General features: G+C 55.0%; 1 protein-coding gene across 1 annotated transcript in view; it reads right to left on the bottom strand.

Annotated features, from left to right (window-relative positions):
- Positions 1-12,585, bottom strand: part of LOC142475208 (uncharacterized) — a gene marked incomplete at its 5' end in the record, with an annotated part of 29,357 nt that extends 16,772 nt beyond the window's left edge. Inside the window, 2 exons of the mRNA XM_075581181.1 lie at positions 4,772-4,882; positions 12,475-12,585. Coding sequence (XP_075437296.1) covers positions 4,772-4,882; positions 12,475-12,585 — 222 coding nt within the window. The remainder of the gene's footprint in view (positions 1-4,771; positions 4,883-12,474) is intronic.
- Positions 12,586-13,701: the final 1,116 nt, after the last annotated feature.

The following is a 13,701-nucleotide window of genomic DNA, read 5'->3' as shown; positions in this document are numbered from 1 at the left end:
GGATAATGTGTGGGTGTCACGTGATGGATAATGAGTTGGTGTCACGTGATGGATAATGAGTGGGTGTCACGTGATGGATAATGAGTGGGTGTCACGTGATGGATAATGAGTGGGTGTCACGTGATGGATAATGAGTGGGTGTCACGTGATGGATAATGAGTGGGTGTCACGTGATGGATAATGAGTGGGTGTCACGTGATGGATAATGAGTTGGTGTCACGTGATGGATAATGAGTTGGTGTCACGTGATGGATAATGAGTGGGTGTCACGTGATGGATAATGAGTGGGTCAGGTGATGGATAATGTGTGGGTGTCACGTGATGGATAATGAGTGGGTGTCACGTGATGGATAATGAGTGAGTGTCACGTGATGGATAATGAGTGGGTGTCACGTGATGGATAATGCGTGGGTGTCACGTGATGGATAATGAGTGAGTGTCACGTGATGGATAATGAGTGAGTGTCACGTGATGGATAATGAGTGAGTGTCACGTGATGGATAATGAGTGAGTGTCACGTGATGGATAATGAGTGAGTGTCACGTGATGTATAATGAGTGAGTGTCACGTGATGGATAATGCGTGGGTGTCACGTGATGGATAATGAGTGGATGACACGTGATGGATAATGAGTGAGTGTCACGTGATGGATAATGCGTGGGTGTCACGTGATGGAAAATGAGTTGGTGTCACGTGATGGATAATGAGTGGATGACACGTGATGGATACTGAGTGTCACGTGATGGATAATGAGTGAGTGTCACGTGATGGATAATGAGTGAGTGTCACGTGATGGATAATGTGTGGGTGTCACGTGATGGATAATGAGTTGGTGTCACGTGATGGATAATGAGTGGGTGTCACGTGATGGATAATGGGTGGGTGTCACGTGATGGATAATGAGTGGGTGTCACGTGATGGATAATGAGTGGGTGTCACGTGATGGATAATGAGTGGGTGTCACGTGATGGATAATGAGTCGGTGTCACGTGATGGATAATGAGTGGGTGCCACGTGATGGATAATGAGTGGGTGCCACGTGATGGAGAATGAGTGAGTGTCACGTGATGGAAAATGAGTGAGTGTCACATGATGGATAATGTGTGGGTGTCACGTGATGGATAATGAGTTGGTGTCACGTGATGGATAATGAGTGGGTGTCACGTGATGGATAATGAGTGGGTGTCACGTGATGGATAATGAGTGGGTGTCACGTGATGGATAATGAGTGGGTGTCACGTGATGGATAATGAGTGGGTGTCACGTGATGGATAATGAGGTGGGTGTCTGACATTCAAAAATACTGAGCACATCTGTATCTAAACTGACAAGAGACTTTCAGACCAGAGCTTTGATTAGAACCAAACATCGTGTGCGAAAATCAATGTGGGACCAGCAAATGCCGTCTGTGACTGGCTGGGGAGGTGTTACCTGTCTGTGACTGGCTGGGGTGGGGTTACCTGTCTGTGACTGGCTGGGGTGGTGTTACCTGTCTGTGACTGGCTGGGGAGGTGTTACCTGTCTGTGACTGGCTGGGGAGGTGTTACCTGTTTGTGACTGGCTGGGGAGGTGTTACCTGTCTGTGACTGGCTGGGGAGGTGTTACCTGTCTGTGACTGGCTGGGGAGGTGTTACCTGTCTGTGACTGGCTGGGGAGGTGTTACCTGTCTGTGACTGGCTGGGGAGGTGTTACCTGTCTGTGACTGGCCGGGGAGGTGTTACCTGTCTGTGACTGGCTGGGGAGGTGTTACCTGTCTGTGACTGGCTGGGGAGGTGTTACCTGTCTGTGACTGGCTGGGGAGGTGTTACCTGTCTGTGACTAGCTGGGGAGGTGTTACCTGTCTGTGACTGGCCGGGGAGGTGTTACCTGTCTGTGACTGGTCGGGGAGGTGTTACCTGTCTGTGACTGGCTGGGGAGGTGTTACCTTTCAGTGACTGGCTGGGGAGGTGTTACCTGTCTGTGACTGGCTGGGGAAGAGTTACCTGTCTGTGACTGGCTGGGGAGGTGTTACCTGTCAGTGACTGGCTGGGGAGGTGTTACCTGTCTGTGACTGGCCGGGGAGGTGTTACCTGTCTGTGACTGGCTGGGGAGGTGTTACCTGTCTGTGACTGGCCGGGGAGCTGTTACCTGTCTGTGACTGGCCGGGGAGGTGTTACCTGTCTGTGACTGGCCGGGGAGCTGTTACCTGTCTGTGACTGGCTGGGGAGGTGTTACCTGTCTGTGACTGGCTGGGGAGGTGTTACCTGTCTGTGACTGGCTGGGGAGGTGTTTCCTGTCTGTGACTGGCTGGGGAGGTGTTACCTGTCTGTGACTGGCTGGGGAGGTGTTACCTGTCTGTGACTGGCTGGGGAGGTGTTACCTGTCTGTGACTGGCCGGGACGGGGAGGTGTTACCTGTCTGTGATTGGCCGGGGAGGTGTTACCTGTCTGTGACTGGCTGGGGAGGAGTTACCCGTCTGTGACTGGCTGGGGAGGAGTTACCCGTCTGTGACTGGCTGGGGAAGAGTTACCTGTCTGTGACTGGCTGGGGAGGTGTTACCTGTCTGTGACTGGCTGGGGAGGTGTTACCTGTCTGTGACTGGCTGGGGAGGTGTTACCTGTCAGTGACTGGCTGGGGAGGTGTTACCTGTCTGTGACTGGCTGGGGAGGTGTTACCTGTCTGTGACTGGCCGGGGAGGTGTTACCTGTCTGTGACTGGCTGGGGAGGTGTTACCTGTCTGTGACTGGCTGGGGAGGTGTTACCTGTCTGTGACTGGCCGGGGAGGTGTTACCTGTCTGTGACTGGCTGGGGAGGTGTTACCTGTCTGTGACTGGCTGGGGAGGTGTTACCTGTCTGTGACTGGCTTGGGAAGAGTTACCTGTCTGTGACTGGCTGGGGAGGTGTTACCTGTCTGTGACTGGCTTGTGAAGAGTTACCTGTCTGTGACTGGCTGGGGAGGTGTTACTTGTCTGATTGGCCGGGGAGGTGTTACCTGTCTGTGACTGGCTGGGGAGGTGTTACCTGTCTGTGACTGGCTGGGGAGGTGTTACCTGTCTGTGACTGGCTGGGGAGGTGTTACCTGTCTGTGACTGGCTGGGGAGGTGTTACCTGTCTGTGACTGGCCGGGGAGGTGTTACCTGTCTGTGACTGGCCGGGGAGGTGTTACCTGTCTGTGACTGGCCGGGGAGGTGTTACCTGTCTGTGACTGGCTGGGGAGGTGTTACCTGTCTGTGACTGGCTGGGGAGGTGTTACCTGTCTGTGACTGGCTTGGGAAGAGTTACCTGTCTGTGACTGGCTGGGGAGGTGTTACCTGTCTGTGACTGGCCGGGGAGGTGTTACCTGTCTGTGACTGGCTGGGGAGGTGTTACCTGTCTGTGACTGGCCGGGGAGGTGTTACTTGTCTGTGACTGGCCGGGGAGGTGTTACCTGTCTGTGACTGGCCGGGAAGGTGTTACCTGTCTGTGACTGGCCAGGGAGGTGTTACCTGTCTGTGACTGGCCGGGGAGGTGTTACCTGTCTGTGACTGGCCGGGGAGGTGTTACCTGTCTGTGACTGGCCGGGGAGGTGTTACTTGTCTGTGACTGGCCGGGGAGGTGTTACCTGTCTGTGACTGGCCGGGGAGGTGTTACCTGTCTGTGACTGGCCGTGGAGGTGTTACCTGTCTGTGACTGGCTGGGGAGGTGTTACCTGTCTGTGACTGGCTGGGGAGGTGTTACCTGTCAGTGACTGGCTGGGGAGGTGTTACCTGTCAGTGACTGGCTGGGGAGGTGTTACCTGTCTGTGACTGGCCGGGGAGGTGTTACCTGTCTGTGACTGGCCGGGGAGGTGTTACCTGTCTGTGACTGGCCAGGGAGGTGTTACCTGTCTCTGACTGGCTGGGGAGGTGTTACCTGTCAGTGACTGGCTGGGGAGGTGTTACCTGTCAGTGACTGGCCGGGGAGGTGTTACCTGTCTGTGACTGGTCGGGGAGGTGTTACCTGTCTGTGACTGGCCGGGGAGGTGTTACCTGTCTGTGACTGGCTGGGGAGGTGTTACCTGTCAGTGACTGGCTGGGGAGGTGTTACCTGTCTGTGACTGGCTGGGGAGGTGTTACCAGTCTGTGATTGGCTGGGGAGGTGTTACCTGTCTGTGACTGGCTGGGGAGGTGTTACCTGTCTGTGACTGGCTGGGGAGGTGTTACCTGTCTGTGATTGGCTGGGGAGGTGTTACCTGTCTGTGACTGGCTGGGGTGGTGTTACCTGTCTGTGATTGGCTGGGGAGGTGTTACCTGTCTGTGACTGGCTGGGGAGGTGTTACCTGTCTGTGATTGGCTGGGGAGGTGTTACCTGTCAGTAGAAAAAATGGAGAGTAAACTCCTGAGTTTCAATGCTACACAGTCATATATAATGGTGATATGCAATCTCTGTCCAGGTGTAACTAGGAGTGGAGTCTCCAGCAGGTATAAAATAGAAAAAGTATAAGGTAAGGTAGGGGTTGATATAAAGATATATAACACAAAACAGTCGGGGGTTATTGAGCAAATGTGGACCAGGGGCACAGGAAAATGTGACCACCGTAACATATGCTGTGACCCTTAAAATGTCCCAATAATGCTAACCTTACCCGACTGGTGTCCGGACCAACCCCTGAAGCCAAACAGTATGCTGAAATGGTGTCCCGTGTATGAACCATGCACGGCTGCCGGGTACACGATACTGTAGATCCCACGTGTGTGGCGTCCTTGCCTGACACCTGTCAGTGACTGGCTGGGGAGGTGTTACCTGTCTGTGATTGGCTAGGGGGATATATTACCCGTCTGTGATTGGTGGGTTTGTAATTCTTCTTTATGACTCCAGCTGTGAGCAGATTTATCTTGTCGATCCTTCTGCACCCCAAATTTACCCCCAAATCCTTGAGAGTGATCTGAGAAGACAGAAAACAAGAAACGGACATGTTACTGTAGGAGAGAACGAGAAACGGTACAATACAGGAGACGGTGAGTGGGGGTCAGGTGATGGATAATGAGTGGGTGTCACGTGATGGATAATGAGTGGGTGTCACGTGATGGATAATGAGTGGGTGTCACGTGATGGATAATGAGTGGGTGTCACGTGATGGATAATGAGTGGGTGTCACGTGATGGATAATGAGTGGGTGTCACGTGATGGATAATGAGTGGGTGCCACGTGATGGATAATGAGTGGGTGCCACGTGATGGATAATGAGTGGGTGTCACGTGATGGATAATGTGTGGGTGCCACGTGATGGATAATGAGTGGGTTTCACGTGATGGATAATGAGTGGGTGTCACGTGATGGATAATGAGTGGGTCAGGTGATGGATAATGAGTGGGTGTCACGTGATGGATAATGAGTGGGTGTCACGTGATGGATAATGAGTGGGTGTCACGTGATGGATAATGAGTGGGTGTCACGTGATGGATTATGAGTGGGTGTCACGTGATGGATAATGAGTGGGTGTCACGTGAAGGATAATGAGTGGGTGTCACGTGATGGATAATGAGTGGGTGCCACGTGATGGATAATGAGTGGGTGTCACGTGATGGATAATGAGTGGGTGTCACGTTATGGATAATGAGTGGGTGTCACGTGATGGATAATGAGTGGGTGTCACGTGATGGATAATGAGTGGGTGTCACGTGATGGATAATGAGTGGGTGTCACATGATGGATAATGAGTGGGTGCCACGTGATGGATAATGAGTGGGTGCCACGTGATGGATAATGAGTGGGTGTCACGTGATGGATAATGAGTGTGTGTCACGTGATGGATAATGAGTGGGTGTCACGTGATGGATAATGAGTGTGTGTAACGTCATGGATAATGAGTGGGTGTCACGTGATGGATAATGAGTGGGTGCCACGTGATGGATAATGAGTGGGTGTCACGTGATGGATTATGAGTGGGTGTCACGTGATGTATAATGAGTGGGTGTCACGTGATGGATAATGAGTGGGTGTCACGTGATGGATAATGAGTGGGTGTCACGTGATGGATAATGAGTGGGTGTAACGTGATGGATAATGAGTGGGTGTCACGTGATGGATTATGAGTGGGTGTCACGTGATGGATAATGAGTGGGTGTCACGTGATGGATAATGAGTGGGTGTCACGTGATGGATAATGAGTGTGTGTAACGTGATGGATAATGAGTGGGTGTCACGTGATTGATAATGAGTGTGTGTAACGTGATGGATAATGAGTGGGTGTAACGTGATGGATTATGAATGGGTGTCACGTGATGGTATAATTACAGGTGATAATAACGAGCGTGTCAGCTGATGAGTGGGTTTCCTGTGATGATAGTGAGTGGGTGTCAGGTGTTGGAAAATGATTGAGTGTAATGTGATGATGATTAATGGGTGTCAGGTGATGGATAATGATTGGGTTAGGCTGGGTGCAGGTGTTCCCTGCCATTGAGAGTCTGGGTACAGGTGTTCCCTGCCATTGAGAGGCTGGGTGCAGGTGTTCCCTGCCTGTGAGAACTGGGTGCAGGTGTTCCCTGCCTGTGAGAGGCTGGGTGCAGGTGTTCCCTGTCTGTGAGAGGCTGGGTGCAGGTGTTCTCTGCCTGTGAGAGGCTGGGTGCAGGTGTTACCTGAATTTGATAGGCTGGGTGCAGGTGTTACCTGCCTGTGAGAGGCTGGGTGCAGGTGTTACCTGTCAGTGAGAGGCTGGGTGCAGGTATTCCCTGCCTGTGATGGGCTGGGTGCAGGTGTTCCCTGCCTGTGAGAGGCTGGGTGCAGGTGTTCCCTGCCTGTGAGAGGCTTGGTGCAGGTGTTACCTGCCTGTGAGAGGCTGGGTGCAGGTGTTCCCTGCCTGTGAGAGGCTGGGTGCAGGTGTTCCCTGCCTGTGAGAACTGGGTGCAGGTGTTCCCTGCCTGTGAGAGGTTGGGTGCAGGTGTTCCCTGCCTGTGAGAGGCTGGGTGCAGGTGTTCCCTGCCTGTGAGAGGCTGGGTGCAGGTATTCCCTGCCTGTGAGAGACTGGGTGCAGGTGTTCCCTGCCTGTGAGAGGCTGGGTGCAGGTGTCCCTGCGTTTGAGAGGCTGGGTGCAGGAGTTCCCTGCCTGAGACAGGCTGGGTGCAGGTGTTCCCTGCCTGTGAGAGGCTTGGTGCAGGTGTTCCCTGCCTGTGAGAGGCTGGGTGCAGGTATTCCCTGCCTGTGAGAGGCTGGGTGCAGGTGTTCCCTGCCTGTGAGAGGCTTGGTGCAGGTGTTCCCTGCCTGTGAGAGGCTGGGTGCAGGTGTTCCCTGCCTGTGAGAGGCTTGGTGCAGGTGTTCTCTGCCTGTGAGAGGCTGGGTGCAGGTGTTCCCTGCCTGTGAGAGGCTGGGTGCAGGTGTTACTTGCCTGTGAGAGGCTGGGTGCAGGTGTTCCCTGCCTGTGAGGGGCTGGGTGCCGGTGTTCCCTGTCTGTGAGAGGCTGTGTGCAGGTGTTCCCTGTCTGTGAGAGGCTGGGTGCAGGTGTTCCCTGCCTGTGAGAGGCTGTGTGCAGGTGTTACCTGCCTGTGAGAGGCTAGGTGCAGGTGTGCCATGCCTGTGAGGGGCTGGGTGCAGGTGTTCCCTGCCTGTGAGAGGCTGGGTGCAGGTGTTCCCTGCCTGTGAGAGGCTGTGTGCAGGTGTTACCTGCCTGTGAGAGGCTAGGTGCAGGTGTGCCATGCCTGTGAGGGGCTGGGTGCAGGTGTGCCACGCCTGTGAGAGGCTGGGTGCAGGTGTTACCTGTCTGTGAGAGGCTGGGTGCAGGTGTTACCTGCCTGTGAGAGGCTGGGTGCAGGTGTTACCTGCCTGTGAGAGGCTGGGTGCAGGTGTTACCTGCCTGTGAGAGGCTAGATGCAGGTGTGCCATACCTGTGAGGGGCTGGGTGCAGGTGTGCCACGCCTGTGAGGGGTTGGGTGCAGGTGTTACCTGTCTGTGAGAGGCTGGGTGCAGGTGTTACCTGCCTGTGAGAGGCTGGGTGCAGGTGTTCCCTGCCTGTGAGAGGCTGTGTGCAGGTGTTACCTGCCTGTGAGAGGCTAGGTGCAGGTGTGCCATGCCTGTGAGGGGCTGGGTGCAGGTGTGCCACGCCTGTGAGAGGCTGGGTGCAGGTGTTCCCTGTCTGTGAGAGGCTGGGTGCAGGTGTTACCTGCCTGTGAGAGGCTGGGTGCATGTGTTCCCTGCCTGTGAGAGGCTGGGTGCAGGTGTTACTTGCCTGTGAGAGGCTGGGTGCAGGTGTTCCCTGCCTGTGAGAGGCTGGGTGCAGGTGTTACCTGCCTGTAAGAGGCTGGGTGCAGGTGTTACCTGCCTGTGAGAGGCTGGGTGCAGGTGTTACCTGCCTGTGAGAGGCTGGGTGCAGGTGTTACCTGCCTGTGAGAGGCTAGATGCAGGTGTGCCATACCTGTGAGGGGCTGGGTGCAGGTGTGCCACGCCTGTGAGGGGTTGGGTGCAGGTGTTACCTGTCTGTGAGAGGCTGGGTGCAGGTGTTCCCTGCCTGTGAGGGGCTGGGTGCAGGTGTTACCTGCCTGTGAGAGGCAGGGTGCAGGTGTTACCTGCCTGTGAGAGGCTGGGTGCAGGTGTGCCACGCCTGTGATGTAGTCTGTCACGTATTATCTTATTATGCTTTGTAGAAAAGGAGGTGTTACTTGTCCATGATTGGCTGGGTGGTAAATGTTATCTGTATGTGATTGGTTGAGGGGAAGTGTAAGGATCCGTTATCCGCACCCCTTTCGACGCGCTCCCAGCTTACCCAGACCCACGTTCGGGCGTGCTGCCTCCTGCAGCGCATCTCGCGCAGTGGCGAATGCCAGCGTTCCTTCTAGGGCCGATCTGTACCCCTCCAATCCAGACCTCGGCAAGTATCACTGACCTTCCTGACCTCTCCTACCCCGACCTGGCTAATTCGACCTACCTACACTCCAGATGCGCCCACGCGGCTGTGGGTTGGCGTTTATCAAATCCTCACCTCGGCCTCGCGGTCCCGCCTTGTGGGGAGCGCATCGTTACAGGAAGGTATCATCTTTCTGCGACGGACTAGGGGGATATATTACCTGTCTGTGATTGGCTGGAGATGTGTTACCTGTCTGTGATTGGCTGGAGATGTTTTACATGGCTGTGATTGACTGAGAGGATATATTACCTCTTTCTGATTGGCTAGGGGGATATATTACCTGTCTGTGACTGGCTGGGGAGGTGTTACCTGTCTGTGACTGGCCGGGAAGGTGTTACCTGTCAGTGACTGGCTGGGGAGGTGTTACCTGTCTGTGACTGGCCGGGGAGGTGTTACCTGTCTGTGACTGGCTGGGGTGGTGTTACCTGTCTGTGACTGGCTGGGGAGGTGTTACCTGTCTGTGACTGGCTGGGGAGGTGTTACCCGTCTGTGACTGGCTGGGGAGGTGTTACCTGTCTGTGACTGGCTGGGGAGGTGTTACCTGTCTGTGACTGGCCGGGGAGGTGTTACCTGTCTGTGACTGGCCGGGGAGGTGTTACCTGTCTGTGACTGGCTGGGGAGGTGTTACCTGTCTGTGACTGGCTGGGGAGGTGTTACCTGTCTGTGACTGGCTGGGGAGGTGTTACCTTTCAGTGACTGGCTGGGGAGGTGTTACCCGTCTGTGACTGGCTGGGGAGGTGTTACCTGTCTGTGACTGGCTGGGGAGGTGTTACCTGTCTGTGACTGGCTGGGGAGGTGTTACCTGTCTGTGACTGGCTGGGGAGGTGTTACCTGTCTGTGACTGGCTGGGGAGGTGTTACCTGTCTGTGACTGGCTGGGGAGGTGTTACCTGTCTGTGACTGGCTGGGGAGGTGTTACCTGTCTGTGACTGGCCGGGGAGGTGTTACCTGTCTGTGACTGGCTGGGGAGGTGTTACCTGTCTGTGACTGGCCGGGGAGGTGTTACCTGTCTGTGACTGGCTGGGGAGGTGTTACCTTTCAGTGACTGGCTGGGGAGGTGTTACCTGTCTGTGACTGGCTGGGGAGGTGTTACCTGTCTGTGACTGGCCGGGGAGGTGTTACCTGTCTGTGACTGGCTGGGGAGGTGTTACCTTTCAGTGACTGGCTGGGGAGGTGTTACCTGTCTGTGACTGGCCGGGGAGGTGTTACCTGTCTGTGACTGGCCGGGGAGGTGTTACCTGTCTGTGACTGGCTGGGGAGGTGTTACCTGTCTGTGACTGGCTGGGGAGGTGTTACCTTTCAGTGACTGGCTGGGGAGGTGTTACCTGTCTGTGACTGGCTGGGGAGGTGTTACCTGTCTGTGACTGGCTGGGGAGGTGTTACCTGTCTGTGACTGGCTGGGGAGGTGTTACCTGTCTGTGACTGGCTGGAGAGGTGTTACCTGTCTGTGACTGGCTGGGGAGGTGTTACCTGTCTGTGACTGGCTGGGGAGGTGTTACCTGTCTGTGACTGGCTGGGGAGGTGTTACCTGTCTGTGACTGGCCGGGGAGGTGTTACCTGTCTGTGACTGGCTGGGGAGGTGTTACCTTTCAGTGACTGGCTGGGGAGGTGTTACCTGTCTGTGACTGGCTGGGGAGGTGTTACCTGTCTGTGACTGGCTGGGGAGGTGTTACCTGTCTGTGACTGGCTGGGGAGGTGTTACCTGTCTGTGACTGGCTGGGGAGGTGTTACCTGTCTGTGACTGGCTGGGGAGGTGTTACCTGTCTGTGACTGGCCGGGGAGGTGTTACCTGTCTGTGACTGGCTGGGGAGGTGTTACCTGTCTGTGACTGGCTGGGGAGGTGTTACCTGTCTGTGACTGGCTGGGGAGGTGTTACCTGTCTGTGATTGGCTGGGCCGGGGAGGTGTTACCTGTCTGTGACTGGCTGGGGAGGTGTTACCTGTCTGTGACTGGCCGGGGAGGTGTTACCTGTCTGTGACTGGCCGGGGAGGTGTTACCTGTCAGTGACTGGCTGGGCCGGGGAGGTGTTACCTGTCTGTGACTGGCTGGGGAGGTGTTACCTGTCTGTGACTGGCTGGGGAGGTGTTACCTGTCTGTGACTGGCTGGGGAGGTGTTACCTGTCTGTGACTGGCTGGGGAGGTGTTACCTGTCTGTGACTGGCCGGGGAGGTGTTACCTGTCTGTGACTGGCCGGGGAGGTGTTACCTGTCAGTGACTGGCTGGGGAGGTGTTACCTGTCTGTGACTGGCTGGGGAGTTGTTACCTGTCTGTGACTGGCTGGGGAGGTGTTACCTGTCTGTGACTGGCTGGGGAGGTGTTACCTGTCTGTGACTGGCTGGGGAGGTGTTACCTTTCAGTGACTGGCTGGGGAGGTGTTACCTGTCTGTGACTGGCTGGGGAGGTGTTACCTGTCTGTGACTGGCTGGGGAGGTGTTACCTGTCTGTGACTGGCTGGGGAGGTGTTACCTGTCTGTGACTGGCTGGGGAGGTGTTACCTGTCTGTGACTGGCTGGGGAGGTGTTACCTGTCTGTGACTGGCTGGGGAGGTGTTACCTGTCTGTGACTGGCTGGGGAGGTGTTACCTGTCTGTGACTGGCTGGGGAGGTGTTACCTGTCTGTGACTGGCCGGGGAGGTGTTACCTGTCTGTGACTGGCTGGGGAGGTGTTACCTTTCAGTGACTGGCTGGGGAGGTGTTACCTGTCTGTGACTGGCTGGGGAGGTGTTACCTTTCAGTGACTGGCTGGGGAGGTGTTACCTGTCTGTGACTGGCTGGGGAGGTGTTACCTGTCTGTGACTGGCTGGGGAGGTGTTACCTGTCTGTGACTGGCTGGGGAGGTGTTACCTGTCTGTGACTGGCTGGGGAGGTGTTACCTGTCTGTGACTGGCTGGGGAGGTGTTACCTGTCTGTGACTGGCCGGGGAGGTGTTACCTGTCTGTGACTGGCTGTGGAGGTGTTACCTGTCTGTGACTGGCTGGGGAGGTGTTACCTGTCTGTGACTGGCCGGGGAGGTGTTACCTGTCTGTGACTGGCTGGGCCGGGGAGGTGTTACCTGTCTGTGACTGGCTGGGGAGGTGTTACCTGTCTGTGACTGGCTGGGGAGGTGTTACCTGTCTGTGACTGGCCGGGGAGGTGTTACCTGTCTGTGACTGGCTGGGGAGGTGTTACCTGTCTGTGACTGGCTGGGGAGGTGTTACCTGTCTGTGACTGGCTGGGGAGGTGTTACCTGTCTGTTATTGGCTGGGGAGGTGTTACCTGTCTGTGACTGGCTGGGGAGGTGTTACCTGTCAGTGACTGGCCGGGGAGGTGTTACCTGTCTGTGACTGGCCGGGGAGGTGTTACCTGTCAGTGACTGGCTGGGGAGGTGTTACCTGTCTGTGACTGGCTGGGCCGGGGAGGTGTTACCTGTCTGTGACTGGCTGGGGAGGTGTTACCTGTCTGTGACTGGCTGGGTGCAGGTGTTCCCTGTCAGTGACTGGCTGGGTGCAGGTGTTCCCTGTCAGTGACTGGCTGGGGAGGTGTTACCTGTCAGTGACTGGCTGGGGAGGTGTTACCTGTCTGTGACTGGCCGGGGAGGTGTTACCTGTCTGTGACTGGCCGGGGAGGTGTTACCTGTCTGTGATTGGCTAGGGGGATATATTACCCGTCTGTGATTGGTGGGTTTGTAATTCTTCTTTATGACTCCAGCTGTGAGCAGATTTATCTTGTCGATCCTTCTGCACCCCAAATTTACCCCCAAATCCTTGAGAGTGATCTGAGAAGACAGAAAACAAGAAACGGACATGTTACTGTGGGAGAGAGCGAGAAACGGTGCAATACAGGAGACGGTGAGTGGGTCAGGTGATGGATAATGAGTGAGTGTCACGTGATGGATAATGAGTGGGTGTCACGTGATGGATAATGAGTGGGTGTCACGTGATGGATAATGAGGTGGGTGCCACGTGATGGATAATGAGTGGGTGTCATGTGATGGATAATGAGTGGGTGCCACGTGATGGATAATGAGTGGGTGTCACGTGATGGATAATGAGTGGGTGTCACATGATGGATTATGAGTGGGTGTCACGTGATGGATAATGAGTGGGTGTCATGTGATGGATAATGAGTGGGTGCCACGTGATGGATAATGAGTGGGTGTCATGTGATGGATAATGAGTGAGTGTCACGTGATGGATAATGAGTGGGTGTCACGTGATGGATAATGAGTGGGGGTCACGTGATGGTATAATTAGAAGACAGAAAAAAGAGAGACAGATCTGAAGAGAGAGACACGATATGGGAGAGAGAGACACGATATGGGAGAGAGAGAGACACGATATGGGAGAGAGAGACACGATATGGGAGAGAGAGAGACACGATATGAGAGAGAGACACGATATGGGAGAGAGAGACACGATATGGGAGAGAGATACACGATATGGGAGAGAGAGACAAGATATGGGAGAGAGAGACACGATATGGGAGAGAGAGACACGATATGGGAGAGAGAGACACGATATGGGAGAGAGAGACACGATATGGGAGAGAGAGAGACACGATATGGGAGAGAGAGACACGATATGGGAGAGAGAGACACGATATGGGAGAGAGAGAGACACGATATGAGAGAGAGAGACACGATATGGGAGAGAGAGACACGATATGGGAGAGAGAGACACGATATGGGAGAGAGAGACAAGATATGGGAGAGAGAGACACGATATGGGAGAGAGAGACACGATATGGGAGAGAGAGACACGATATGGGAGAGAGAGAGACACGATATGAGAGAGAGAGACACGATATGGGAGAGAGAGACACGATATGGGAGAGAGAGACAAGATATGGGAGAGAGAGACACGATATGGGAGAGAGAGACACGATATGGGAG

Source organism: Ascaphus truei, unplaced genomic scaffold (genome assembly GCF_040206685.1).
Source record: "Ascaphus truei isolate aAscTru1 unplaced genomic scaffold, aAscTru1.hap1 HAP1_SCAFFOLD_1105, whole genome shotgun sequence".
Lineage (NCBI taxonomy): Eukaryota > Metazoa > Chordata > Amphibia > Anura > Ascaphidae > Ascaphus > Ascaphus truei.
Note: the sequence above shows the minus strand (reverse complement) of the source record. Positions and strands in the feature narration are given on the sequence as shown.